Below are 27986 nucleotides of genomic sequence, written 5' to 3'. Positions count from 1 at the left end.
AGAAAGTAAAAGACTTATATGCAATAACGTAATATAACACAAAGTGTATGCTTCATGTCCATAATGAACAAATTGACAACGTAACACAGCCATAGTTGAAGACCTGAGATCTTGGATAGACCGTTATGATCAATCACGCTTGAGGTAAGGTTTGCCATAGCGAACAAATATGTAGTTGAGTACGTAGTCAACAATTTCAGGACAAACTTTTTGTATCATAAAGATCCATTTTATCCAAGATGGCTCTGCTATGTATGTCTCTCCTCTAGCAATACCTTTGAAGATCGATTTTGCGCATTTACTCACTGATTCTGAGAGGATTAAATCTGAACCATACTATATTTCCATAAAGCACATATATTAGTTAATGTCAAATATATATAAGGTATTACAAATGAGGCGAAAAAAAAATGTTATGTACAAATGTTACTACTGACCATATCTATAAATAGAGGAGTGGTCATATTAGTAGATATGAATCCAGGGATAACAATTGTTATTTTGATATCTGGACTGATCTCAACTCTTAACGTTTCAAAGAATTTTAATAAAGCTGCTTTACTTGCCTATATATGCACCATACCAAAGAAATATCAATATTATATAAAACATTTCTGTATATGAGAAGTATGAAAAAGATTCTGTAAAGAAAATTTTACTGAATAGACGCTTGCCGATGGCAAAGGTATAACTGCTGAAGCAGAAGTAGTCACAACGATTTTTCCTTTGCTTTTTCGAAGATGAGGAATGGCAAAATAAGTTATGTATGTGGAGCCCCAAAAGTTGATATCCTTAATATACATTACACACAAATTAGATACAACTAGTCAATCTATGTAGGGTTTGTTTCTTGATCCAAACAAATATTATGTTTCAGATTATAACATTAACTAAATGTCTAAAGATTATGTTAATTTTTAAATGTAAGTATGTAACCAAATTATTTTGGTGCTTTGATTCAGTAAAGTTGTGAACGCTAATGAGAAACAGGAGATGAAATGTTTTTGTATAGAAAACTAGAATTTATCGAAAAAGTTGTATTTTTATGAAGCAATCAAAATCATGTTCGACAACAGCTAAGCATTTTTCTTAATATAGGGATTAATAATATAATTGTAAATGGATACTTAAAAAAGAAACTCACCATTATATGATTAGCGTCTTGAATTTGGGTGAAATTTTCGAAAAGAATAGTTTGAGGTACCCCAGCATTGTTGATAAGGTGGTCCACTGTTTAGATATAATAACTTGATTAGCATAATGAGTTACAATTTGACTAAAAAATCATAAGAAGCTAGAATTTCACAATCATAACAATATTTAGTACTTACATTTTCCGAAATGAAGAATTGTCTCATCGATAAACTTCTTGCAGTCCTCAACGTTAGAAACATCACCAGGTATGATAATGACATCACCCGATCCTAATTGACGTGATGTTTCTGCTACTATCTCTAGACGATCCTTTCTTCGAGCAACAAGAGCTAAACATGCTCCTTTCTTTGCGTACTCGTATGCCACATGCTTTTAGTTTTTGGAACCCAACAAAACAATTCAAATAATATTTGGACATAAAAGACTATAGTAATAACAATAATTAAAGATGATAATAATAAAAGCATATAGCATCCAAAACAAGCTAACAACCTCTCCAATGCCGGAAGAAGCTCCGGTAATTAAAACTACTTTTCCGGCAACATTTTCAAACCAAAGGTGCTTGTAAAGACAGCTCACGAGTTTGATAAAAAGATATAATGGGTAAAATAGAACGAGAAAGCTAATGGTAAGAGGAGGGAGAAGAAGATTGAGAATGGTGTGAATCAAATCCATGGTTGCCGAGTAGATGATGTAAATCCAGAGATGGTTCGACCCCATTAAGTAGTTGTAGCCTATTGAAATAACGTTCATCAGTAATGAGCCTCCATTTACGTTATTTATTAAAACCGATCATATTGTAATGACATAGTGTTGAAGAGTAATGTGCAAAGTATAACAGCACGACATTCTAATTGACAACATGATTTAATTGAATAGTGATACAAGAAGTAATACATTTAAATTATCACATTCCATGACTTCAAGTACAAACATCTCACTAATGCTAAAGTACAAAAGAATTTAGCATTCCTCTCGACAGCTCCAGAAGTGTAGGTAACATTAGCACGTCTAGAAATCTTTGTAACAACGGGACTACTTTGAAACGATTGCCTTTCAAGGAACATAGTTGACCTGAAATGGAACTGGTACACGAAGCCCTTTGCCTTGCAATTCATACCAAGCAAACAAATTTATAAAGTCAAAAACAACAAATTGATAATATTTCAATTGTAAAACGAACCTTGAGAACAAAACAATAAAATTATAAAACTACTACAAACAAAAAACATTAAACGGATTTAAGATAGGAAAAACGTTGTGGTGTGTGTCAGATTACAAAAGACTCAGCAACGACTTTAAAAGCCTAAGCCAGGGATAACTGTATTTTGATTTTTGTTTCTCATCATTCACAACCACCACACAAACATTGTCAATCCACAAAAACAAACTTCAGAAAATATAAAACAATCAAATAAGCCTCAGACCGTCCTAGTCAAGTAAGATGCTTTTCAACACTCAAGTTTCAGCAACCATTCAATCTAATCATCACAGGCTTCCCAACCAAAACCACACAAAAACTTTTAAAAAAACAGAGGAAATCATCAGATCTTCCTATACAAGAGTTATTCATAATACTCAGAAATCTCTAAGCATTCAACAACTTGGCAAAGTGTTCATCATTTGAATCCCATTGCAATGAAAAAAACCATCAAAACACACACAAAATATTGTTCCCCGACGTCCTAAGAAACATCATTAAAAATTTGAAGAACAGGATAGCGAGGGAAACTAAATTTGCTGTAGGCTAATACACTTCACAACAAGCTTCACATATCCAAAAAAATATTCAAAGCATGAATCTTTATATCAATGTAAAAGCCACACCTAAACCCTAAGACACAATCAAAATCTAAACAAGGAAGAACTCAGTCCCTTAGATGTTCATAATAATGCGATCATTACCGCAATCATTACAGGTCTGTAAACTGACTCATCACTGTTCTTCCCAAACACAAAATACAAAGATTTAAGACAAAACCTAATAAAGAGAGATGTAGCTGCTCAAGTAATGCTTCCTAATCAGTAGTATCAATACTAGAATTAACAGTAATGATTACTAAAGTGACTAGAGAGCGATTATATAGAACTAAGAGCAACACGATTCATATTGCTTCAAGGGAACGAATCATATGGGAACGGACAAATCCACATCGACTATCTGATGAAGCCATATATAAAAACTATTCCAGATCTAAAAACTAAAATCACATCAAGAACAAAGCTAACAGAGGTAATGATTCGAAGGCTAAGCTATAATAATAAACCCTAGAGGATGAATCGGCTGAAGAAGTGTGAGATGAATTAGGTTTGGTGTGTGGGAAGTGTTTATATAGGTTTATAAGTCGGTATTGGAGATTAGGGTTTTTTTAAGGTGGCGATCAAATGACGAAAATAGCCTTGGGCTGAAGTTGTGTTAAATCCTCTTTTGTGGTATTTGTGACGGCCCAGTATTATATTGAAATTGGTGTTTTTTTTTGAAGGTACGGTTTGAATTAGATAGCCAAATTTTAGGAAGTTATTTGGAATTTTGGACAATATTAATTTTTAAGTTTTTAGAAAAAATAATTGCGTAATATTTTTGAGGTGTGATTACGACTTTAACCCACAAAATAAAGATTTTAGGGTGCTTTGGAAAAAAAAAAAAAAAAAACATGTTATTATATCTCTCCGATGACATACTCTGTTACATGGTTACCCTTAGCTATATATACATCGATGTGTGATTGTTATTTTTACACGGACGGTGTGACCAACTATTTTATACGTACAATGACAAGTTATTGAATCAAATTCAAACAACAATTGTGTATGAGAGCGAAAGCCATTTTTCATCAACCATGAAAGAAACAATTTCACTTGTAATTTTGTTAAGAGTGCCATGCACCACTAATCTAAATTGCTAATCAATTTTGTTTAAACCGTCGACACTTTGTTGTTAATTTTGTTTGGTTCACTTGTGCCAACTTTTGGAAGTTTACATTGGTGAACATGTCAATGTCATTATCCCGCTGTCAATTTTCTTAAATTTGGGAAAATATGAAATTTTCAAACTATGTGAGTTTCCGTGTAACATATCTGTTGAACGATCAAAGTAGATCTCGACTCATTGTCTAGTCACCATATTCATGGAAACGTGATGTTTTGCAGAACGTACCATCTCGTTGCAAGACTTTAGCTGCAGATTCCGAATCAAGTGCTTGTCGTAATTATTCAGTGGACCTGAGTATACATCCCCCATTTAATTTGAAGAACGGAATATTCTGATCGAGATGAAATACAAATACATAATCATGTAAGACTACTAGAAAGTAGTCCACACGATGCGTGGTTTATGTACGCATTATTAACTTGAAATATAAAATAAAGGTTTTAATCAATTATATATGAAATTTACAGATGTAATTGTTAATATATATCTTAAAAAATAATATTCTTAACACTACGATTCAACTACAATTTATAATTTATATATGTTAAATATTGTTTAATAGAAGGGTCATGAAAAAAGGGAAAAATGTCATTAAAATCCCCAAGTCTACATTTTCGTTGATTTAAAACCTGAACTCTGATTTTGGAGGGAAAAAACACCAATTATTTGTTGACTTCCAAATAAATCGCAAACTATCGTTGACTTAGCCTTTTGAGGCACAACATTAAGTGGTCAAACGGAGAAATTAAACGGGGTTAATTATCCGTTAACGAGATTCGTTAATAGCAAAACGACGCTGTTTATAACACCTTAAAACCCCCCAAATTGAGAAATCGATTCTCAATTTCCCCAATTCACAAACCCTAATCGAACATGATATCTTCGATGACGAGAAGATTCCAGATCTCTTTTTGTTATACACCGGAAGAACGGTTGACCAAGATTCTCTTCAGTTCTCGATGTAAAGATCATTACACCGGCTCCACAAACACACTTCAATGGCACTCCACGGTCAAACGAGGCTACCACCAATGTCTTTGAGCTAGAACTCATCTCGTCAACTCGAAGAAGAAGAAGAAAGGATAAAGAAAAGATAAATTGAGATCGATTAGGGTTTGTGAATTGGGGAAATTGGGAATCGATTTCTTAATTTAGGGATTTTAGGGTGTTGTAAACATTGTCGTTTTGCTATCAACGGATCTCGTTAATGGATAATTAACCACGTTTAATTTCCCCGCTTGACCACTTAATGTTTTGCCTCGAAAGGTTAGGTCAACGAGAGTTTGCGATTTATTTAAAAGTCAACAAATAATTTGTGTTTTTTTCCTCCAAAAGCAGAGTTTGGGTTTTAAATCAACGAAAATGTAGACTTGGGGATTTTAATGACATTTTTCCCCATGAAAAAAGGAAAGTTAAAGTAATTAGAGAATTTGTTAGAAACACTCTTTTTGAGATACCTTTTTCAAAAATACTTTTTTTTTTGAACATTTTCATTTTTGTCATCTTATAGACAATAACAATATGTTAAATTAGTTTTCAAATTTTTTTAAATATTAGTAAATATTTTTGATTACAATGTATTGTTGAAATTATTTAAACAGTATGTTACTATAGTAATACGACCATTACTTATAGTAAAGTCAACTATATATGATATTTTCGTTAAATAATTAAGATAATTTTATGTCGTACTATATATTAATTTTCTTGTCGTCATCTAAAAGTAATAGTTAAGAAAAAATAGTTTTATATATGATAAATCAATTTTAAAATAATTTATTTAAACGATATTACAAAACGAATATCTTATACTATAAGTTTAACCAGTTTTTATAAAAATTCATGAAAATAAAAGTGTGTGAAATTTAATATATTTTTTATTTTCTATATATTGTCTCTATTTCTAATTATTTTTAATATAAATAGTATGATTAACAATAAAATAAATTTTGAAATTATTGTTTTCTGTTATATCATAGGGTGATAAAGCAATTATGTTTTTTTAGTACATATAATTTAAACACAATCAAAATGTAACTTACAAATTACTATTAAATAAAAATTTGAGTTGTGTCTTTTATACAATATATATGATTATTGAATATAATGTGAGTTTTTATATATTAGAAAATCTTTTACATTGAATTAGTCTACCATAAATTAGTTTGGTTTCAGTTTTTTTTACTTTGACATGTATGAAACCATTTTATAGTAATAGGACAATTAGTTACAGCAAAGTTAATTATTATTTTTATGTTCATTAAATAATTATGATAAACTAATTTATTTATAGTTTAGTTTTTTTGGAAAAAAAAAACTGGTAAGTATCTAAGAAAAAAAAAGTGTAATACCTTACTTTGATAGATAAATTGTGTTGTCCTATATATTAATTTTATTCATATCTAAAAGTAATAGTTAACAACAAATAATTTTATAATATGATAAGTCCATTTTAAAATAATTTATTAAAACTATATCACAAAACATATATCTTATTATCTAAGTCGAACTATTTTTTTAATAATAATTCATGAAAATAAAAGTGTGTCAAATTTAATATACATATTTTTATCTTCTATAAATTGTCTCTATTTCTAATCATTTTAAAATAAACGGTATAATTAACAATAAATTAATTTTGAAACTATTGCTTTCTATTATTTCTTGGGAGAGATAAAGCAGTTATAATATGATACCATTTTTTTTAGTACATATGTTTTAAAAACAGTCAAACTGTAAATTATAGAATACTATTAAATACAAATTTGAGTTGTATCTTTAATACATTATATATGATTATTGAATATAATATAATTATATATATATATTTGAAAATATTTTATATTTTTAATTTAGTCTATCATAAATTAATTTGGTTTCAGTTTTTACTTTCAAAGTATGAAACGATTGATTTTTATTTGGTTTCAATTTGTTTATATTTTTTAGTTGGGATGACCAATAATTTTTTTAGGTTCTATGGTGTATGATTTTATTATAAAATATATTATAAGCTAAAACTAAAAAATGGAAGGAGGATATTTTTGTAACAATGTTGAAATTCAAAAAACAAACTATACACCAATTATCTTTTTTTTTTAATAAACTATACACCATATAAGATACAAATTAAATAAAGTTAAATAAAAAATAGAATGTTAAATTTAAAATTAATGAGAAAGGCATGTGTCACAGAAGTAGAGTGCCAAATGTCACATTATTAGGCAAAGTTAGAAAAAATCTTCTCTTATTATATAAGATTATTTGTATCAAATGATTTAAAGTATATACCAAATATTACTGAATATGGTGTTATGTAAATCCGGGCCATATTCTACCAACATTTGTTTCCATTGTAAAATTATAAATACAATTCTACGTTCCTAATTTTTGAGGAAAAATAAAAATTAATTCAACAGTTTGAATGGATAAAATATCTGTTTGATAAAAGAGGCATTAGTTTGACTTTTATAAAGCATAAATAAATGGATATGACTCATATGACTGTATGACATAGTATCATATATCAAGAAGAGATGAGAGATCTGAAACTTGGCCGTGTCGCCGCACGCCACTAAGGGAAAAGTATTTTACAGTTGCTTCTATCAAAGTAACAGAAATTAATCTTCAATATAGTAGTGTGATCGAATTAATGGACTACGCAACCGTGCGACGACCAAGTTTTATCACCATTTGGTCCTTTTCTAAAAAATAAATTTGTAATCTTTGAAATTAACTTTTATATTGAATTTCTTAATTGATAAGGAAGAATACTTTTTTTTTTTGCAACAATTTAACTCACAAAGAAACAATTATATTGAACTTCAAGGAGAGAACAAAAAAAACAGCTAATTAACTAGTTTTGTGTCCGAAGAGGAGTCCCCGTTCTAGAAAAGCAAGTTACGGAAATTAAATTAGCATGGCACGGCCGTGTCAATGTCATAGCGTCTATTTCTTACTAGCCAGAGAGCTCGTAGATAAATGATTTGCCAGACTAGAATCGTCACCACATGAATGACGAGTGACGAGTCGTTTTCTAATTATGTCCAACCTTATTATAAACGTGCTAATCTCCTTTCTTTACAGTATTTTTTAACTAACGTGATCTTCTCTCTCACAATCCCACTTACTTTAATTACTTATTGACCTAATTTACATATTTAAACTATTGATGACGCTTTGTGAGAACAATGAGGTGTTTAAAAAGTCTTTACTTTCAAAATGACTTTTGGTTAACACTGTACGGTACCTTTTTAACTAATTTTTTCTTTTTTAGAAAAATATACACAATATTCGCGTTTTATTTTTTACATTTTACATTATAATATTTGACTAGAGGATAGTATAAAATACACAACACGATAGTGTTATAAAAATAACTAGATTAGGACCGTGCTAGAGCACAAATTGAAATCTTTTTATTTATATTATAATTTTAGAATAAAATATAATTTATATGATTGTTTTTTAAAATTTTTTTGGATAAAACATCATGCAATAAAATCATATGCTAAATATGATGACTTGAAAAACAATTATTTTGTAAGTTTATATTGTTAATTTTGTAATTTTATGTATGAGAAATGGTTATGTTTGTAGTTTGTTTTTATTTTAATTTTTGAACATGTTTGGTAAAAGTTTTTTAATACGACCCATGCTTAGGTAAGATTTTACTTTTAATTGCACAATAAGATCTCGAAAATCACGATTAAGTGTGATAAATTGCTAAAATTTTATTTATTTTTACATCTAACAATATATTTTTATGTTTAACAGTACATATTTTGTAACAATAAATGGAATACTAAAAATTTTATTTTTGAAATTGTATAAATCATTGGAATATTTTTTTAAAAAAATATTCCAATAAGTGTATTCATATAGCCCACAGATTGACCAACTAATCTATATCATTTTTATGTAATCAACCTATATTTAATATATAACCTATTTTGTAACCAATTTATAAAAATTATATTGTCTAAAAAAAAATGTTGTGTACTTCAATTTTATTATATAGGGATTATTTCGCTATGATCAATGGATCCCCATTGAGCATAATTAACTAAAAATATATAAATGATAAAATTATTATAATTTATTTTAAAAAATCCAACGATTGTACTCAATTATATCAATCCCAAAAATGCATACGAGTAATTTAAATCCTTACTCTTTCGGATGAAAAGCATAATTAACCTCTTGGTAATTAAAAAAAAAAAACATATAAAAAGGGCTCATGCACACATATATATTCTATTCTCCATGTAGCCTAACGGATTGTAATAATATTGTATATGCATGTCACCGTTTGGAGCCTAGTTACATTAACATAAGATCAAAGTGTGGGAAGATTCACCAAACAAACAATTTATACGTCATCTCTTTTTATCTTCTTTCTAAAATATAAGAATCTTCTTTCATTATTTTTGTTTATTTGATAACAAAACTTGCTTATACACACGCCATGGGTCTTCCAATTATTAGCGTCATTCAAGCTTGTAATGATGAAACAATAATAATAGTCAACATCCCTAATTAAATCATCAGCATATAACATTTTTACTATTGTTATATATTTTCTTCGTTAGAATCCCCAACTAGTTGGAGATGTATTTTACAGTCTTGGTAAAAGAACTAGGGTCAAAATGTAGTATCTCGCGATTGGGGCTTGCTACCTCAAGAATAAAGCAATCCCGATCTTTTTCGTTTTGGCCAATCAAGAAAAAATATGTCGATCCGTTTTTATTTTTCTCAATAATTATGATATATTTTTCTGATTTAGCATTATCCAAATTCGAAGGTTGTAAAGTGAGATTCATCCTCTCGGCTCTAACCCTTGCACATTGTAGCAACGTGTGAGGCATGTGCGATGCCTATACATAGAATTAACATGTGATTTAATTTATAATATTACGTTTATGGATACACTCGAATACGGAATAGGTCTCCTTTGTTCATTTCCGGAAGTATCATATGATACAATATCTCTTATATAAATTGTTATATCTCGTTCTCAAGTTTCGGTATCGAATGGCGACCAACCACGTAACACATGTCCAAAGCAGGCTTAATTATAAAATAGATAACAAAGACCTTTGTTTATGTTGTTAGTAAATGTATTTTCAAATTTTAAATAGAATCATCTTCTCACCCTTGCATATTATAATTCTAAATTTATCAGTATATTATACTTATCACAAAGACATTTGTTTATATCATTAGTAAATGTATTTTCAATATGGTTAGTAAACAACCACATCTTAGTTTCATAGTTTTTTTTATCATATAGGGTCTTGTTTCAATTCACATTTTGTATAATGTTATTATTAACTCAATCCCAAACTTGATAATATGTGTGCACTATTATAGACCATATACATATTAGTAATTTGTGAAACAATATTGAGTATTAAACCTCATCAATAAGTAATTTACTTGTTATAGTTTTTTATCTCTTAAGTCTTAACGTTACTTATCAATTTTTCATTTGCATGTGAAAATGTATTTACTCTTTGAAACAAACATTATGATAAAAACAGTTTTATCTATAATAATCAAAATACAAGTGACCCCACCACTACTGTGATAACACGTGTACGGCTCCAGAAAAATCAGAACAGTTCCATTGGACTATTCATACACCGTCAGATAAGTACATATCCACTTGATGTCAAAAAAANAAAAAAAAAAAAAAAAAGTACATATCCACTTGCTGACTCAGCCCGGATAAACCTAAACCGGAGTTTACCCCACCGTGAAAAAAATTGGAGAAAACCGATCGAGAACGTAAAAAATTAAAGAACACACATCGGAGAACTCGTAAGAAGGGTTAATTAACACGTGGAAACAGCTGGTCAGAGTTATCCGGTAACTTATCCGGTTTCAGGTAATACAAAAGTTTGGTCCCCCAAGGCACGACTCATTCAGAACCAAAACGCGACATCACGGCGCCGTATAGTGTCTATAAATAGAGCACTCGGTCGTAGAGAAACAAGACATCAGAAAACTCAAATATCGATAAAACACTCTCACTACGTGCAATTTTCTCCTTTCTCTTCCTCGACATCTGTCTGTTTTGTTGTTCTAATTTTTTCTTGGGTTTTGATATCCCGTCCTCCCTAAAGTTTCGGAATATCCTGTTTTCTTTTTCCTCATCCTTTGTGATCTTTCATTTTCTTCATCTAACAAAAAGATAAAAAAGGAAACATGTGTGGAATACTTGCCGTTTTAGGATGTTCCGATGATTCTCAGGCCAAGAGAGTTCGTGTTCTTGAGCTTTCTCGCAGGCAAGACATTTTTTTTCCTCTGTTTTTTTCTTTTCAATTTCTTTTGGGTTTTTGTCACGTTAAAACATTCTGAATTCTGCAAATCAACGTTATGATTAGTTATTTAGTTTGATGTTTGACGTAAGAAATCGTATGTTTGTTTCCTTTTAAATCTCACCAAGATTTATGTGACCATGATAACTTTGTACAGTAGTATATAATCAACATTTTTTTCCTTGGGACCTTTTTGGCGAACGTGACATGAACAGTGATGGTTGATCGAATCAAACGTCAGTACGTCACCCTTTCAGTTTTTATGTGTGCAAAAAATTCTAACCTTTGTTTGTTGGTGGAATATTCCCAAGAAAATATCAAATTTTGGCATCAGAAATGGTATAATATATGGTTTGAATTTCAATAAATGTAATCGTTTTGTTTAATTTTTTTCGTTATAGGTTGAGGCACAGAGGACCTGACTGGAGTGGGTTATATCAGAACGGAGACAATTACCTGGCTCATCAGCGTCTTGCTGTCATCGATCCTGCCTCCGGTGATCAACCTCTCTACAACGAGGACAAGACCATTGTTGTCACCGTACGCTTCTAAATCTGTATCAGTAGAGAGTCATAGTTTATAGTTATAACTCATTTTAATATTTTTTGAAACTGAAACTTTATTCTGTTGTTGACTGTTTTGAAGGTGAATGGAGAGATTTATAACCATGAGGAGCTGAGAAGACGTCTGAAGAATCACAAGTTCCGTACTGGTAGTGATTGTGACGTCATTGCTCACCTGGTATGTTCGTGTGTGATAACTTTATGTTTGCTTTTGCTAAACTGGTTTATCAAGTTTTGATTTGAGTTTGATGTGTTTTGTGGGATTGTAGTACGAGGAGTATGGTGTGGATTTTGTTGATATGTTGGATGGAATCTTCTCCTTTGTGTTGCTTGACACACGAGATAATTCCTTCATGGTGGCTCGTGATGCGGTTGGTGTTACTTCGCTCTACATTGGTTGGGGATTAGACGGATCTGTGTGGATATCTTCAGAGATGAAAGGCTTAAACGATGATTGTGAGCATTTCGAAGCGTTTCCTCCAGGTCATTTTTATTCAAGCAAACTAGGAGGGTTTAAGCAATGGTACAATCCTCCTTGGTTCAACGAGTCTGTTCCTTCAACGCCTTATGAGCCTCTCGCGATTAGACGCGCCTTTGAAAACGTATGAAAACATACCCTTGAACAAATTAAAAGGTCTCTCTTACTTTTTTTTTGAAGTTTGTGGTGTGAGAATGTGTTTGTTTTTTTTTATCTACAGGCTGTGATTAAGCGATTGATGACTGATGTTCCATTTGGAGTTTTGCTCTCCGGTGGTCTTGATTCTTCCCTTGTGGCTTCCATCACTGCCCGTCACTTTGCTGGTACTAAGGCTGCTAAGCAATGGGGTCCTCAGCTCCATTCATTTTGCGTCGGTCTTGAGGTATGATATTGAACAGAGTTGCTCTGTTTTGAAGACGGAGGTTGGATGAGATATAAAGTCTTTTTAAAAATTTGAAACTCAAACTTAGAATCATTTTGTGGTTGTTGTTCTGTTAGGGCTCACCGGACTTGAAGGCGGGGAAAGAGGTGGCTGAATATTTGGGGACGGTGCACCATGAGTTCCATTTCACGGTGCAGGACGGGATCGATGCGATAGAGGATGTGATTTACCATGTTGAGACCTATGATGTGACTACAATCAGAGCGAGCACGCCGATGTTCTTGATGTCCAGGAAAATAAAGTCTCTAGGAGTTAAGATGGTTCTCTCCGGTGAAGGATCCGATGAGATATTTGGAGGGTATCTCTACTTCCACAAGGCACCTAACAAGAAAGAGTTTCACCAAGAAACCTGTCGAAAGGTAAACTATCTATTTAGTTTAATCACAAAATGATATCATCCAAAACAGAGGTCTTTAACTTACTATTCTTGGGCGATGCCTTGCAGATCAAGGCTCTTCACAAGTATGATTGTTTAAGAGCCAACAAATCTACCTCTGCCTTTGGTCTAGAGGCGCGTGTTCCTTTTCTTGACAAAGAATTCATCAATACGGCCATGTCTCTAGACCCTGAATGCAAAATGGTAACTACAAAACTTAAACCACAAACTCAGCTTCACAATTTAAAATACACATGTTGAACAAAATTTTTGTATGGGTCATTTAGATCAAGCCAGAGGAAGGGAGGATTGAGAAATGGGTTCTAAGGAGAGCCTTTGACGATGAAGAACGTCCTTATCTGCCAAAACACATTCTCTACAGACAGAAAGAGCAATTTAGTGATGGTGTCGGCTATAGTTGGATTGATGGCCTCAAAGCTCATGCTGCTCGAAATGTACACACAAATAGATCTCATATCTCCTCTAGTTAGCTAAATACACAACATGTGGATTCAGGTTCAGGGCTGATAATCTTATGTTCTGTTTTAAGGTTAATGACAAGATGATGTCAAACGCTGCGCATATCTTCCCTTACAACACTCCAAACACTAAAGAAGCTTACTACTACAGAATGATCTTTGAGAGGTTCTTCCCACAGGTGAGATAGACTCCATGATGTAGCAGAATCTTATATTTATTTTTTTGTTTTAATTTTGTGTTACGTTTGTTTTTTGGCAGAACTCTGCAAGACTAACTGTTCCAGGAGGTGCAACCGTGGCTTGTTCGACCGCAAAGGCAGTGGAGTGGGATGCAAGCTGGTCCAACAATATGGATCCATCAGGAAGAGCCGCCATCGGAGTTCACCTCTCGGCCTATGATGGCAGCAACGTGGCATTACCCATGCCACCGCCACTTAAGGCAATCGACAACATGCCGATGATGATGGGTCAAGGAGTTGTGATTCAGACATAGGTTTGAAGGGGGAAATGGAGGAACTGTGTGTTTGTTTATCTTCCCAATGGGTAAAGTATTTTGTATGATTTAATAATAGGATTGTGCTATTTTCTTTTTTCCTATGCAGATTTGAATGTATTAATTATCTTGTAAAAATTTGTTTATGGGTGAGATTCGTATGTACCGCTTCTATGAAATTCAATCTTTTTATCAATTATATATAATACTGTATTGTATTATTTAGCCTAAAAGAACACTTGTTCTTGTCTCACCAAACTTTTCATGATATTGTGTTAGAGGGAATTGTATCATCAGTGTACCTCTCTTTCAAAGTTTTGTAAAACATAACTAAAAATTTGTTTGGTAATCGTAATGAATCTAATCACAATGGTGGGGTTGCTAATTGCATTTTCAAAACATGGGGTTGTAAAAGTATAATAAAACAGAAATATTGGACGTTGTCATCAATGTAAACCAGTGTTAACTAGGATAAAGATCAGCTTGCATCCCACTCTCTGAGATTTCAATTTCAACACCAAAGGTTGGACCGCAAAGGTTTAACCCGATCGATCACTCCTTCAAAATTCAACTTCATTCATTCCCTCTCTGAGATTTCAATTTCAACCATGGACAAAACACAACTGATCTTTCTAGGACTACCGCTTCTTCACCGATCTCCTCAATCTATTCACTCCTCCACCGCCGAAATCTCAGCACCATCCATCTCTCAACCGCAACGTCAGGCTGTGATCGCCCCAGCAACCCTAGATTTCCTCTCACAGGTGAATTCGAATTCATCGTTAGTTTCTCTCTTTGTTTCCCACTAAATGTCTCACACCACTTATGTTTTAATAACCATTCCTCAATTTTGCAGAAGTCGAGTGGTGTTGGATTTGGAAACACCGTAGAACTTCTGCGCTCCTGCTCTTACAAGTAAGTTTTGACTTCTTTTACAAGTCATTGGCTTTTTCACCACTTTTATGTATAAAACGGTGAAACTCATCACTTTTTAATTTATTCTTTAGATGCATCAAGATTCTCATTTCTTGTTGGATGCAAATTCGTTTTTATTGTAGGCGAACTGCAGTATCCGTGAAGAAGATGCCACAAACAGCTTTCCTGGATTACCCTGCACCAGCGGCGAAGCGGCTTTTAGCTAAGGGTGTGCCAGTTGCTCAGATGGGAGTTATTGGTCTTATAATGGGAGGTGAACATATATTTCCTATGATTGGAATTGAACAGTCTCCTGCTTGGTACCACTCTTTGAGAGCGAATAGATTCGGGGCCATGGCCTCCACTTGGCTTCTTGGTAACTTCTTACAGTCTTCCCTGCAAAGTTCAGGCGCCTTTGAAGTTAGTTGCAATGGGGAATTGGTCAGTTCTGTTAGAATATATCCCACATCGGAAGAAACATAATTCCTTGGGCAATATATATAGTATGAGGCAATCCTCCTCTTTTGAGCTAGCTTTTGGGAGTGAGTTAGGCCCATTACTAATATGGTATCAGAGCCAAGACCTATTCTTCTCGATTGTGTGGACTACCACCCGTGGATGTCTAGTCCCACAAACTTCACGCTACAGATATCCAATCCTGAGCGTGAGGGGGTGTGTTAGAATATATCCCACATCGGAAGAAACATAATTCTTTGGACAATATATATAGTATGAGGCAATCCTCCTCTCTTGAACTAGCTTTTGGGAGTGAGTTAGACAGAGGCTTCTGCTGCTACTGTGCCATTAGTAAAAGCTAACCCAATCCAATGTTTGGTCTTTTGCACAGGTGTTCTCTAAATTGAAAGAAGGTAGATTTCTGGGGGAGATCGAGTTGAGAGATCAGAACCCTAACTAAACCATTCATCACTGGAAGCTACTAAGTAGTCTTCCACTAGAAGGTTCTGAAACCCTTGCATCAAGCTCCACAACATAGCACCAATAGTGTTTATATTTTGACAGCTGAAGAAATTGTGCATGTTTTGTCTTAGCACCAGCACCATGTCTCGATTTTGCCAAATTGTCTGGTTTATACATAGCCACAAGGTTTCTAAATTTTTTTTTTTGCTTTGTTACTCAGTTAAATATATTACAGATTACATAGAGTGGGGAGAGTCAACTAATTCAGAAGTAAATAATAGAAATTATTAAACAAAGACTAAACAAGTAAACTCAAAAGAGTCTTAAGGTGTTGTGTTAGCCTTTGCATTGGTTGGAACGCTGGGATCGTGTCTAGTGTTTGCAGAGGGATCACCATAATCCTCGATGCTCACCATCAACATTCTATGATCTGGCCTTGTCTGCCCAATTCCTAACAAATGAAACCACTTCAAACCCAAAGAAAAACACAATCAGAATATAACATTTTAAAGAATCAGAACATAAAGCAATAAGAATCAACAAAAAAGAGATGAAACCTGAAACAGAAAGAGTGTTTCGGGATGAAGATGTAACGAGTGGAAGAGTTAGTATGAGAAACAAAAGAAGACGAGATCCAAAACTCATCTCAGTTTGGTTTGAGAGGTAATATGTATACGTCGTATATATATTTATAGATTTGATGATATCAAAATCGATTTTGCTTGTGGTTATCCAAATGCAATCTGTTTTTTTTTTTGTTTTTTTTTTCACGTGAACAAGAGACTAAACATTAAAGCCTGTTTTTGTTTTCTGTGTGTGTCTTAAAGAAAAGTGTTGGTTTGGGAGATGGTGTATTAATGGTCAGAAGATGACCAAGTAAATAGTGACATGTGGCTTAGCATTGTCGCCACATTTGTCACATCTAGAGGGGCAAAATTTCAAAAATTCTACACCTAATTAGATCTGCTATGAAAAATTAATACTTGAACTCTCATCTGAACTTTTACAAATTGTATATGTATAATAAGACCACAAATGAAGAATGGGTGATTTACTTCATCACTAGGTTTCCGTTTCATCAGCAGTTGTTACCCGGAACGGCTGAACCTAAAGAAGTATATATGACCCCAAGAAAAAACTTATTGTTTTGAACCAATCTCGATAAGAACTTGGAGAAGAATGAAAAATAGTTTTTGAAGTCCCCCAAGTAAAGAAAGAACACTTGTAACTAATCCTTCCTTTCTTAAAAAAGTCAGTCTTCAAAACCAACAAATAAAAGGAAATAGAAAAAAAAAAAAGGATAGTAAACGAAATTCAACAATACAAGTGAAAGAAACTTGAATAATGATAATACCAAGGAGTTCTGGAGTAAGACCTTATCTCAGTCTTGGAGTCTAAGCCTTGCCTAAACCCCTTCCCCCTTCCAAGTGGATCTTGATGAACTATAGGGGTTCTAGAAAGCGTAAGCTTTGAAAGGTTCTAAGAAACTCCACTCGACCGAGAAGAAACTTGTAGGCTAGCACCACCTAAAACGGATGAGCAGCATTGTCGAGCTGCATGCCTCACCTTTTTCATCATAGAGTGGAACAGCTCGAATTCCTTCTATTAGTTCCGAAACCGGTAGACATGTCTGACCACCAAAAACATCTGCAGTCGATACTTCATGGTCATAGACTTCAATACTAAGCAAAGCAAGATCAGGGTAGGTCAAGGGGAATGTGAATTCTTCTCCCCAAGTAGGAGTCCATTCGTTGTTTTTCTCCGTCGTTTTCATAATCTTCTCATCATGGGACACACCGGCGATACTAATCTGTGCATTTGCGTTTTGAAAGAACCAAAATCAAACTCATTTCAGACCAAGAAAGTTATGTATACCATCTCCCGATATTATTTTACCCTAACGTATAAATCCGGCTTAGACAGTCGACCTATGCGCTTCTTGAAGTCCACGTTCCATCCATCACCCATATATATTTTGACCTGCAAGATATAATATAATGTCCTCCATCCCCTATCTAATTACGTGAGAAAAATAGAAGCATATAATGTAATTGTTGTAGGATGACAAACCTTTAATGTCTTCACCACCACTGGATTCTCTGTTGGATAGAAAACTCCACTAGAATCTGGATTCAAAAGGAAACTCGGCTTCTTGACGTAACCGCACCCTCCATTCGCTCTAAACATCCCTTGCATCAACCAAAGTTTTTCTTTGTCCTCCTGTAGTTATGCGATAAAACATGTTGTATCCACGGAGGCCAATAGGTAATTAAGCCCGAAACAAAACAAAGAGTAGACATGACCCGTTTATATTTATAAGCAAATTTTCTTTTTTTTTTACTATGTGCCGGCCCTGATTCCACATAGTGAGTATACTACATGCTTGTGCAACTACTATTAATGAGCAAGAGAAACCAGGAAAAAAAATAGCGAGAAAGAAACATTTTGAGGCACACACCTGCCTGCTTAGTGCAATCATTTGTGCACCGTGCATCCAAGCCCTCTGAGGTTTATAGGGGGCATTGCTAAAAAAATTGCGATTTGGACGTGTCCGCAGGAATCTATTTTGAGTGAAGCTGTTTATTATCAAGTATTGCCTAATCAGTTAGCTTTTTAGTATTTTACGAGCCAACTACTCTCAACATGTCGAGGCTTGAGTAAGGGTTTTGGTATGTATATAAATATAAACTTATTTTGCTCCACAATACCTTATAACGTCTTTTTCGTACCATCCTGGTTGTTGGATGTTGCCTGTTAAAGCTTTTTGTAGTATGCCTCTTGGTTCCACAGCATGAAAGCCAACTAGACTCTGGAAATTCTCATCTGTGGGCTCTTCTCGTATTTCAACACCATTCTCTTCGTGATTAGCATATAACAACTCTTTTGGGGGTCTTCGTGATATTAGTATCTTATTTTGCAGTTGTGCTGGTGAAGGAAACTCCTCCAAACTATGAGGATCATGGTGATACACCATATTATCAAATGTCTGATCTATCATCTACATATGCATGCAACAACATATTCATACCATCAGGTCAAGATAATCACATACATCTATATGATCATATATTATGATAGTGAGGAAAAAAAAGAACATTCTAAACCTGAATAGCTTTGGACTGAAGATCCGGTTTCAGGTCGTCCTTGAATGTAATTATCACTGGATAACTCCTCGTGAGAGTAAAGGCATGTTCTTTAATAGCATCCAAACACTCTTGCAATTCCAGAGGCTTCTCAAATTTCCTATCAAGTGCAATAATTAAAGCAAAAGTTCATAGCAAAAGCAAAACAAGAATTAATCTGACTCAAAAAAAAATTTCAATTCATGAAGTAAAAGAGTGCGAAACCGAATACCATCTTCGCCTAACGCAAATGCTGTCTTTACCACACGGAAACAGATCTAGTTCAACCACTCTTACACCCTGTTTAAGTGCATCAATGATGGGCAAAATGCTGTATCTCCCAAACACATTTCCCGTATAGTAGGATTTGAGGCTAGTGTGAATGAAGTAATGCGATAGTGGAGCATTCATGTCATGATGAACCTGAAGAAAACATAAACCAAATTCTTACAAAGTGTGTCCTTACTTTCAAAAATCAACTCAGAAGTTGGGTTCCATTGCAAGCAGGAAACAACCAATACATAGAGAACAACAATGGAATCAGCTTCAGGTGAAATAAAAAGCTAAGATTCAATGTATGGCAGCAGGACCTAGAAACTTTTTTTACCGGGTCGAAACATAACTCTGAAAATATATTGAGACTAACGCAAATGGTTTATGGTTTATATGGGTTCATTATTAAACTTTTTTTTTTAATTAATGGGGGTCAACTGACTCCATACTCTCTCACTTGGGTCCGCTCTTGAAGCAAACCTATCTGACAAGAAGAAGCAAAAGAAAATGTTCACCTGGTCACTGATCGGCGGATTGAGTTCCGTAGAAAACAGAAACTCTTTTAACTGAGGAAGCTCGAGAGTCAAGTTGCAGAACTTGGGAATGCCATATTGTCGGCGCAACGCCGCCACGATATCCTCTGCGGCCTTCAATCCGGCACCATCTTCGTCCTTCTCTTTATCCAGCAACTTCGCGAACCTTTGTAACGACTTCGGCATATCGTCATCGTAGCCATGGAATTCATTCTTGAAATAAGTTGGGACGCGATCCCGCCTATTGACCTGTTTCGGCTCAAACTTCACTCTTATTTTCACCATGTTAAAATGGACGAAACCAAACTTCTTTCGACTTTGGGTTGTACCAAGTCTGAAACCAAGTGGATTTATTTATTTGTCCCATAGGACTCCACTACTACATGTTACTATTTTAGATTTCTGTTTTCATTGCTGCATCCAGGTTTTTTGTTTTTGGTAACACCATGTTTTTGTTTTTTTGTTGTTGATAGAATCTTAGGGTTTTTGTTTTTGGGAAGGATCTTGCTCCTTCCGACCCAAAATTCTTCTGAGGCATAATGAAAAGTAGGTAGGTGGGCCGACCCATGTTTGTTATGAGGTTAATTATTTATATTTCAAGTTGTTTGTAATTTTTACTTGTTTTAATAATAACTATTGTTAATTTCACACTCACATATATATATATATATATCCCCTTTATAATAAAACGGAAGTACATAACATTGTTTTGTATACTATATAATTTTAATAAGTTGGTTACAAATAGATTATACATTAAATATTAATTGATAGATTAATTGGTTACAAATAGGTTATACCGAAAATCTTAAAGAGAATATTCTAAAGAATCATATCATCTAACTTACCATATTAATTTCCTTTATTAAATTGTTCATCAAATATTTTTTTTTGATATCTTACTTAACATATTAATTTGTTAATTATCATTAGACTTCACCTCTCATTTTTATATACGAGTATATTTTGTGAAACAAATAAATTATCATACTATTTATTATAATTTTAAAATAGTTTTATTTCCGAATATACCATAAGTTGAATTTTAAAAATCAAATATAAATTGTTCAATCTATAAAATATTCAAGTTTTAGTAATATTATTCTTTAAAAATAATATCTATTGAATTAAAAAAAATTTACTGAGTAAGGGGCAAAATTTGAATATTGAAATTCAATTTCATATTTTTTTGTTGAATTTTCAATTTCATATTTTTTTGTTGAAATATTTTTAATATATTGAAACTTGATATAAAAGTTAGAAACTATAAACACTCTAAATTGATTTGTTATAGCAATGTCAATAATATGTCACTATAATATGAAAGAATTTCAAGAAACCAAGTATATGAAAACAAAAAGTATAATAATATATTAAATTATTCATAATATAATAACTCGCTTTTTAAAAACCAAATTTACAAAATTATGTCTTATAATGACATTCAAGTCATGATGTAGAATATACATTGTTGAAATAACTTCACATGTATAACCTAATACAACATATTAAAATTTTATTTTATAATATAAAATATACCAAATTTTGTATAAAATAAAATTTAACCAGTTTTATAACACAGATACTTATCTAGAATCATTAACAATATAAAACTTACAAAATATGTGTTTTTTTTCAAGCCATCATATTTAACATATGATTTTATTGCATAATGTTTATCCAAAAAAATTTTAAAAATAATCACAAAAATTATAGTTTATCTAAAAATTACAATATAAATAAAATGAATTTTAACCCGTACTCTCTTAATTTAGTATATAATTATGATGATATTCAACTACTTCATACATTATATACAAATATGATGCATAAATAAACAATAATTACACGGTGTAGTTCTCTCCACAATACTCGGATCTACAACATTCGGTTTTGCATTTACGACATTTCTATGACGGACAAATTCTCCCCACAACACACTAGACCACGACACGACGAACGCCTATATATACATGCGACATTATGGACTACTCGATAATTTTTGGACCATTATCTGCAAGAATCTGCATTTACTATAAATAAAACCCTAAACATGATGTAAAAGTATTAAGGGAGTATTAGTAAATCATTGGTCAATTATTAGATCAAGAGAACTTCCACACATTTCCTCTATATATTAATAGAGAATCATTGATGTTCAGTTTTTTTTTTTTTTCATTTATTTAATACCATTATCTTTGTTACCAGACACTTTATTTTCATACACTATTTTATTTTTTTATCTTAGGGGCAAAAACACTATTTTATTTTTATTAATAAAAATCTAATATTATATATTTTTAATGGGAAAATCACTCATGGAGTTCTTTACAATATTTTTATTGTAAATTTTACATCATTCAAAGTTAAGAACTTTATTAGGATACTTTAACTTTTTACACCTCCAATAGTAGAACCCCGGAGGTAAAACTCTTTAGAAAAATAAAAATAAATGAGAAAAAAACATAACTATGAAGTACACGCGCCTAAAGTTTCTCTCTCGTAAGGTGAAAACTACTTTTCACACTTGCTTTCTCTGGCGAAACCGCAATCGTTGCGGAATCGTCGTCGGCTGCTTCTCCTGCTCTTCATCAGCAAGATTAGCTCCATTAAATCGATCCCCAGTACCTACCTACATGAAATCAGTCTCGGGTTTATTTCACGGCAACGGAGCAAAGGATGTTTCTGGAGGAGGAGGAGTCATCGTCGATCCTCCAGATCCCCGGTGGCCTCACCTGCATCATTTGACGCAGAAGATTTCTTCTTCATCGGTGAAACCTCTTCCTCAAGCGGTGGTGAATCCCTTGATGGATGAACCTTTACTGGATAGTGCTAGATCTTCATCTTCTCTGGTGGATTCGATTTCACCAGACACGGTGGCGAAATCAAAACTTGGTTCTTCACCAGCTTTGTTCGGTTATTCTTCTCGGGTGATTACAAATTATTTTTTGAGATCGAAGCCCACAATTCCTGTTACAACCAAGTCGACAATTTGACCGTTGAATAACACTGTCGTACAAGATGCGTCTCAGGGAGTCAATTGCGGTGGTGAGTTCGTTTCTGCTCCATCGTCTCTCCCTGACACACAAAACCCTGCTACACAATCCACAAAAGTTTCTCCTCCCTCGTCATCCTCTCCCCACTGCACCCCTTAAGGGAACATGGACTATACCACTCAAAATGGTAAAAGATGATTCAAATGGTCTTAATTTTTCAGTGAAGACAACAACTTTGGATTCAAGTAAATTTCTTGAAACGGGCCATGAGGATGCTATTAGGTTCCCTTGGACTGCTAAAATGAATATGGTAGCAAGGAATCTCTACAGAGCTACTTCACCGGATTACATGGAAGACGGAACTCCAAAGGTAACGATTCCAAGTCATGTCTTGTTGCAAGGTCTAGAGAACCAAAAGGAATATATATATTAGGCCAGTTCTATAGATGCAATCCTTCTCCAGGTGGCTTAGTTCATGCGGTAGTCAATAGAATTTGGGGAGGGAAGTGTAGAATCTTTATCCGCAAACTAGATGACTCTAAGTTTCTGTTCCACATTCCTGATTCTTCAACAAGAGCTTGGGTTCTTCAAAGAGGATTATGACATGTGGATGATTGTCTTATGTTTGTAGCTCCTTGGTCTACTGCAGATACATTTGATATCATAGATATCTCGACTATTCCGGTTGCAGCGGGTGAAGTCCAGGGTCGAGATGATCGCTTGGCGGATCTGTTGACGTGCTGTTGGAGCGGTTACCGTGAGGGGTACCAGTGCAGGCTCCAGTTGTACCGCATATGGCGGGGTGCAGCCTAGGGCTGCGGATGTTGAGGATTTTTACATCTTATGTTAGGAGGATGGAGGACTATTGCCTTTAAGGATTGTTGCTCGTGAGGGGATGGTGGTTTTTTCCAGAACACTGATAGCTCGAGGGGCTGTGGGCTCCGAGAGTGGCAGAGGGGATGATGTTCCCCCGAGGGGATGATTAGTTTCCCTAATACCGAGATCTTGAGGATTATGGTCCAAGAGTAAGACGGTATAAATCGAAAACGGTGGTCTGACAGTGAGATCGGTATGGCTCGAAGGTTGCGACCTAAGGATGGAAGAGTTGGGAGCAAACAATGCCTAGGACGTGAGTATAAACATAATGACTGAATGTAGACCTCGAGAGAGTGTTGGTGGTTTAATCTCGGGTTTTGGAGGTGTTGTCCAATGAGTCAGGGTTTTATGACCGGAGCGGTCATGAATGTGTGGCTGTTGCGTCAGGATTGTGCGGCCGGTGGTGCTGGAGTCCCGGGAAGGGGAGTTGCAGCAGGTATGAGCCGAGAAAGGCATGTTTGCCAGATACATAAATTCACGAGAAGCCTTCATGGCAGGATAAATTAATCGTTGCGACGATGTTGGATGAAGTTCATTGGAGATGGATAGGGTTTCTAGATTCAAGTGGTTTGAGTTAGCGGCCTGCAAGGCATTTGATGCGGTGAATCAGAATATGCGAACGTATGGTACTTGTTTGTTTTATTACGCTAAAATTGATGATTTGCTGTGGAGAATTGCTAAGCCGGAAGCTAATTTTGTAATAAGCTATCTTGTTGAAGTTTCCTTAAGAGACAAGTTACTAGAGGTTCTTGGATGGACAAGAGGTGTTGATATCCGGGTGGTGGTGAGTTGATGTCAGTATACTTGATTTTTAGTCTAGTAGAGCTGAGGAAGAAAATAGGGGATTTTTACGTCTTATCACTTCACCGTGGGGAGCGTCGGTGTTGTTCGTCAAGTAGAAGGACGAGGTATGGGTTTATGAGTTCGTGGCGATGGCGTTTGGGTTGAAAAATGCACCAGCAACGCTTATGAGATTGTTGAACAGCGTGTTTCAGGAGTTTCTGGACGTGTCTGTCATCATTTTCATCTACGACATCCTGGTTTATTCTAAGAGTCCTAAAGAGCATGCAATGCATTTGAGGGCAGTTCTGGAGAAGCTGCGGGAGCAGAAGTTGTTTGCTAAGTTGAGCAAGTGCAGTTTTTGGCAGCGTGAGATGGGTTTTCTGGGTCATATTGTGTCTGCAGATGGGGTTTCTGTAGATCCGGAGAAGATTCAGGCTATCAAAGAATGGCCTAGACCGCAGAATGCCACAGAGATCAGGAGTTTCCTTGGTTTGGCAGGTTACTACAGGAGGTTTGTGCAGGGATTTGCGAGCAGAGCACGTCCGTTGACTAAGTTGACAGGGAAGGATGTTCCTTTTGTTTGGTCACAAGAGTGTGAGGAAGGCTTTGCAAGCCTGAAGGAGATGTTGACTACCGCTCCAGTGTTGGCTTTTCCTGAGCAGGGAGAACCCTATGTGGTTTATACATATGCATCCAGAGTTGGTTTGGGGTGTGTGTTGATGCAGCATGGGAAGGTGATTGCCTATGCTTCGCGGCAGTTGCGGAAGCATGAGGACAGCTATCCTACTCATGACTTGGAGATGGGTGATGTAGTTTTTCCCTGAAGATTTGAAGATTTTATCTTTATGGTGCAAAGGTACAGGTGTTTACAGATCATAAGAGCCTGAAGTATATATTCGCTCAGCCCGAGCTGAATTTGAGGCAGAGCCGGTGGATGGAGCTGGTGGCTGATTATGATTTGGGGATAGCCTATCACCCTGGTAAGGCTAACTTGGTTGTTGATGCTTTGAGTCGGAAGCGGGCGGCTTCGGCTCAGGAGCAGGATATAGAGTCTCTGGTAGGGGAGATTAGTGCGTCGAGCTTGTGTGCGGTTTCTTAGGAGCCGTTGGGTTTGGTTGCAGCTGATAGAGCAGATTTGTTGAGCAGAGTGCGGTTGGCTCAGGAGAAGGATTTGGGGCTGTTGACTGCCTCAAAAGATGTTGATTCAGAGTATCAGGTTTCGGCTAATGGTACTATTTTGGTGCATGGGCAGATTTGTGTGCCTAAGGATGAGGAGTTGAGGTAGGAGATCCTAAGAGAGGGTCATGCGAGTATGTTCTCTATTCATCCAGGAGCGACTAAGATGTACCGTGATCTCAAGAGGTACTATCACTGGGTCGGGATGAAGAAGGACGTGGCTAGTTGGGTTGCGAGGTGCGATGTGTGTCAGCTAGTGAAGGCTGAGCATCAGGTACCAGGTGGATTTCTGAAGAGTCTTCCCATTCCAGAGTGGATGTGGGATATGATGACTATGGACTTCGTGGTAGGTTTGCCAGTGTCCAGACGTTTGATACTATTTGGGTCATTGTGGACTGGTTGACTAAGTCGGCACATTTTCTGGCCATTAAGAAGACTGATGGAGCAGCGGTCTTGGCTAAAACGTATGTGAAGGAGATAGTCAGGTTACATAGGGTGCCAGCGAGCATTGTGTCTGATAGGAATTCTAAGTTCACTTCGGTGTTCTGGAGAGCATTTCAGGCAGAGATGGGCACTAAGGTGCATATGAGTACAACTTATCATCCTAGACAGATGGACAGTTGGAGAGGACGATCCAGACGCTAGAGGATATGCTGAGGATGTGTGTGTTGGATTGGGGTGGCCATTGGGTAGATCACCTGAACCTGGTAGAGTTTACTTACAACAACAGCTACCAGGCGAGTACTAAGATGGCTCATTATGAGGCTTTGTATGGAAGGCCATGCCGTACACCGTTATGCTGGACTTAGGTGGGGGAGAGGAGCATGTTCGGGGCAGATTTTGTTCAGGAGAACACAGAGAAGATTCAGGTTATCAAGCTGAACATGAAGGAGGCTCAGGATAGGCAGAGGAGTTATGCTATAAGAGGAGAGGAGATCTTGAGTTTCAGGTAGGAGACAGAGTGTACCTCAAGATGGCCATGTTGCAGGGTCCAAACAGGTCATTGACAGACAGTAAGTTGAGTTCGAGGTATATGGGTCCGTTCAGAGTGATTGAACGGGTGGGACCGACAGCATATAGGCTGGAGTTGCGTGAGGTGCGTTCCACAAGGTTTTCCATGTTTCTATGTTGAGGAAGTGTCTCCGTGAGGATGATCAGTTGTTGGCTAAGATTCCTAAAAATCTTCAGCCTAACATGACTTTGGAGGCGAGACCAGTGAGGGTTCTCGAGAGGAGGATCAAGGAACTTCGGAAGAAGAAGATTCCTTTGATGAGAGTCTTTTGGGATTATGATGGTGTTGAGGGAAAGTTTCCTGAAATATAAGTTTCTATTAGAGGAAAGATTTCAAAAGTGGAAAGTTCTAAAAATGGAAAGTTTTATGGGAGTTAGAATTGTCCATTTTTAGTGGTTGTGAGCCTTGGAGGGCTAGTGTGGCCTTCGTGGCGGACTTCTGAGTCATTGGGCCCGTGTGTGGCGGTCTTTTGAGATATTGTGTGGCCTTTGTGGCGGGCTGTTAAACCAATTGTGTGGCCTTTATGGCAGGCTGTTTAGCCATTGTGTGGCCTTGTGGCGGACTGTTTAGCCAGATGTGTGGCCTTTGTGGCGGGCTGTTTAGCCAGATGTGTGGACTTTGTGGCGGACTGTTTAGCCAGATGTGTGGCCTTTGTGGCGGGCTGTTTAGCGAGAGTTGCCTGTTTAGGCGGTCATTCGGGACGAGTGGTCTTTGTGACGGTCTTTCGGGACAAGTGGCCTTGGTGGCGGTCCTGTTTGGGACATTTGTTTGGCCTTTGTGGCGGTCCTGTTTAGGACATTTGTTTGGCCTTTGTGGTGGCCCGTGGGGCAGTGAGATGATCCTTGTGTTATCATGAGGTATTCCAGTGAGAGGATATGTGGTTGGTAGGACATTTTGTTGTCTTACGCGAGCCACGGGAAGGAAACCTGGATAGGGATAGGACTCAGACGTGTTCAGAATTATTTGCTCGCGACTCTTGGGGGACTTTGGTTCTCCTAGTACTGCCATATTCTGAGATTTTGTGGCTTGGGAGTATGGTTGGTATATCGACTTTGGATGACGATCCGGGGGCGCGCTGTAGGGTGGCAACCCGAGAGACAGAATATTGGACTTCCTTAGATATTTTGGCATGCGAGCTTAGGCCC

At 35.6% G+C, this 27986-nt stretch overlaps 5 protein-coding genes across 7 annotated transcripts; 2 read left to right on the top strand and 3 right to left on the bottom strand.

Moving 5' to 3' along the window:
- Positions 44–1830, bottom strand: LOC104780532 (11-beta-hydroxysteroid dehydrogenase-like 2). The gene is made up of 6 exons (XM_010505033.1): positions 1648–1830; positions 1332–1524; positions 1145–1230; positions 660–791; positions 438–566; positions 44–336 (listed from the first exon to the last, which is right to left on the bottom strand). Exons 1-6 carry the CDS (start codon positions 1828–1830, stop codon positions 130–132), a joined length of 930 nt encoding a protein of 309 aa, XP_010503335.1. The 3' UTR covers positions 44–129.
- Positions 11053–14390, top strand: LOC104780531 (asparagine synthetase [glutamine-hydrolyzing] 1). The gene is made up of 10 exons (XM_010505031.2): positions 11053–11373; positions 11808–11946; positions 12052–12147; positions 12239–12571; positions 12668–12829; positions 12946–13248; positions 13335–13469; positions 13553–13720; positions 13816–13923; positions 14004–14390. The coding sequence occupies exons 1-10, from the start codon at positions 11294–11296 to the stop codon at positions 14235–14237; spliced, it is 1758 nt and encodes a 585-aa protein (XP_010503333.1). The 5' UTR covers positions 11053–11293; the 3' UTR covers positions 14238–14390.
- Positions 14747–16177, top strand: LOC104780530 (selT-like protein). Of its 2 annotated transcripts, XM_019244651.1 has the most exons (4): positions 14747–15001; positions 15094–15152; positions 15296–15528; positions 16000–16177. In XM_019244651.1, the coding sequence occupies exons 1-4, from the start codon at positions 14846–14848 to the stop codon at positions 16008–16010; spliced, it is 459 nt and encodes a 152-aa protein (XP_019100196.1). In that variant the 5' UTR covers positions 14747–14845; the 3' UTR covers positions 16011–16177. The 2 variants fall into 2 exon arrangements, with proteins under 2 accessions (XP_019100196.1, XP_019100195.1); XM_019244650.1 differs by having other exon boundaries at positions 15296–16177.
- On the bottom strand, positions 16256–16861 carry LOC104780529 (protein PSY2-like). Of its 2 annotated transcripts, none has more exons than XM_019244652.1 (2): positions 16628–16861; positions 16256–16521 (listed from the first exon to the last, which is right to left on the bottom strand). In XM_019244652.1, exons 1-2 carry the CDS (start codon positions 16713–16715, stop codon positions 16394–16396), a joined length of 216 nt encoding a protein of 71 aa, XP_019100197.1. In that variant the 5' UTR covers positions 16716–16861; the 3' UTR covers positions 16256–16393. The 2 variants fall into 2 exon arrangements, 1 of the variants encoding a protein (XP_019100197.1); XR_766771.2 differs by having other exon boundaries at positions 16407–16537; positions 16628–16711.
- On the bottom strand, positions 17293–20380 carry LOC104780527 (phosphoinositide phospholipase C 9-like). The gene is made up of 8 exons (XM_010505030.2): positions 19981–20380; positions 19425–19615; positions 19175–19313; positions 18779–19068; positions 18529–18646; positions 18141–18290; positions 17967–18050; positions 17293–17880 (listed from the first exon to the last, which is right to left on the bottom strand). The coding sequence occupies exons 1-8, from the start codon at positions 20281–20283 to the stop codon at positions 17587–17589; spliced, it is 1569 nt and encodes a 522-aa protein (XP_010503332.1). The 5' UTR covers positions 20284–20380; the 3' UTR covers positions 17293–17586.

The sequence above is a fragment of the Camelina sativa genome, chromosome 4, assembly GCF_000633955.1.
Source record: "Camelina sativa cultivar DH55 chromosome 4, Cs, whole genome shotgun sequence".
Taxonomy (NCBI): Eukaryota; Viridiplantae; Streptophyta; class Magnoliopsida; order Brassicales; family Brassicaceae; genus Camelina; species Camelina sativa.
The sequence above is the reverse complement of the archived record's forward strand: the minus strand, read 5'-3'. Positions and strand labels throughout refer to the sequence as shown.